This window comes from Wasmannia auropunctata, unplaced genomic scaffold (genome assembly GCF_000956235.1).
Source record: "Wasmannia auropunctata unplaced genomic scaffold, wasmannia.A_1.0 LD334368.1, whole genome shotgun sequence".
Lineage (NCBI taxonomy): Eukaryota > Metazoa > Arthropoda > Insecta > Hymenoptera > Formicidae > Wasmannia > Wasmannia auropunctata.
Window position 1 is genome coordinate 12,837 of NW_012028522.1, and position 1,714 is coordinate 14,550.

Sequence of the window (1,714 nt, forward strand, 5' to 3'; positions counted from 1 at the left end):
TTGTAGTTGATTTATAAACGAGTGTGTTATTCTTTTCCGCGCGAGCTCGCGAGTGTCTCCGTCTTTGCCGCAGGCGCGAGTGGAACAGTGAGCGCGAGCGTAACAATATTATATACATACCTCGATTAGCCCTTTCAGCACTTTCTTTATTAATGATAAGGGTGAGAACCTCATTACTTTCGTCGACAATGACTGGAAATTCAACGTATTCACTTTCTGCCATAATCAGAAATAGAATTTTACCGCCAAATAATCGTCGGTGCATCAAACGCTTTACGTCCGAGCTGCGGTAGTCGATGCGCGGTTGATGCGCTGGAGAGGGGGAAAATCTAGGGAAATCTTTGCGCTACCAATGCGCGCATTACATGAAACGGAACGATGGTTGGTGCAGTCTATGCGCATTATGCGTGAAACGGAACGCACCCCTGGTCTCGTCCTGGACGAATGGATATTACGCGCCCCAATCGCCATTTGAATGGGGGGAGATTTCCTTCTTTGATTAATACCATCGTGTCTTCCTTTAGTTGTGGAAAGGGCCTTTTCCATTTTGTGTGCTGTTGTAGTTCCGACAAATATCTTGCTCCATCTCTTTCAAAAATGCTGCTGCAGATTCTGGACCAGCTGCCATCTGGACAACCTGGCAAATGGGTCAAATCGAGATCGGCCATTGAATTTAAAATCTTTCCAATTAGAAAGTGAGCGGGAGTAAGAGAAATGAGATCGTTAGGATCCGTCGACATGGGAGTTAATGGTCGCGAGTTTAATATTGTTTCTATCTGTGTAATCAACGTATAGAATTCCTCGAATGTCAGTGACGAATTGCTTGCAACACGTTTTAAGTGGTGTTTAGTGGACTTTATTCCAGCTTCCCACAAACCTCCGAAATGCGGAGAGTAAGCCGGAATAAAGTGCCAATTGATGCCTATGTCATTGATGCATTCACTTAAGCTTGTTTGCTCCTTTAATAGGAATCGAGCTAGATCATTTAGTTCGCAATTGGCAACGAAATTGGTGCCATCATCTGAGTACACGTGAGCCGGTTTGCCTCGCCTAAATACGAAACGTCTGAGTGCCGAAATAAAGCATTCTGTAGTCAAATCGGAGACCAGCTCTAAATGTATCGCTTTTGTAGCGAAACATATAAATAGGCAAATATAACACTTGTTCGTTTTACAGCCTTTGCCTTTCTTGTCCTTTATCAAGAAAGGACCACCGTAGTCAACCCCTGTGGCATGAAAAGGTTGGGCTACCGAGATTTAGGTAATTCGCCCATTAATGCTTGTGTTTGCTGTGGTCTGTTCCTGAAGCATTTTACGCATTCATGAACAATCTTCTTTGCGAGATTTCTGCCACCGATTATCCAAAACTGTTCGCGTATGAATGCTAACAATGCTTGCGGTGCTGCGTGTAGTAGTCGTATATGCTCTTCCGTAAGAAGTAATTTAGTGAATTAATGCTTTGCTAACAGAACCATAGGATGCTTTTTATTATTAGAAAATTCTGAGTTTCTCAGCCTTCCCCCTACGCGTAAAAGACCTTCATTGTCAAAAAAGGGATTAAGAGAGTTTAACTTCTTGACTGAAGCGATCATGTCTGTCTTATTGTTGCCTTGTAACTGGTTTGGAAAACATTCTTGCTGAGCCATCTTGACTAATGCCTTTAACGCTTCTCTTATTTCTATTGTTGAAAGCGCGTTTACTTTCCGCTCCATTTT

General features: G+C 42.9%; 1 protein-coding gene across 1 annotated transcript; it reads right to left on the reverse strand.

Annotated features, from left to right (window-relative positions):
• Positions 1-506: 506 nt before the first annotated feature.
• On the reverse strand, positions 507-1,645 carry LOC105458738 (the record flags this gene model as incomplete). The annotated part of the gene is made up of 2 exons (XM_011704259.1): positions 1,537-1,645; positions 507-1,225 (listed from the first exon to the last, which is right to left on the reverse strand). Coding segments are annotated over exons 1-2 (828 nt in total), but the record flags the coding sequence as incomplete, so codon positions are not given.
• Between the last annotated feature and the right edge of the window lie 69 nt (positions 1,646-1,714).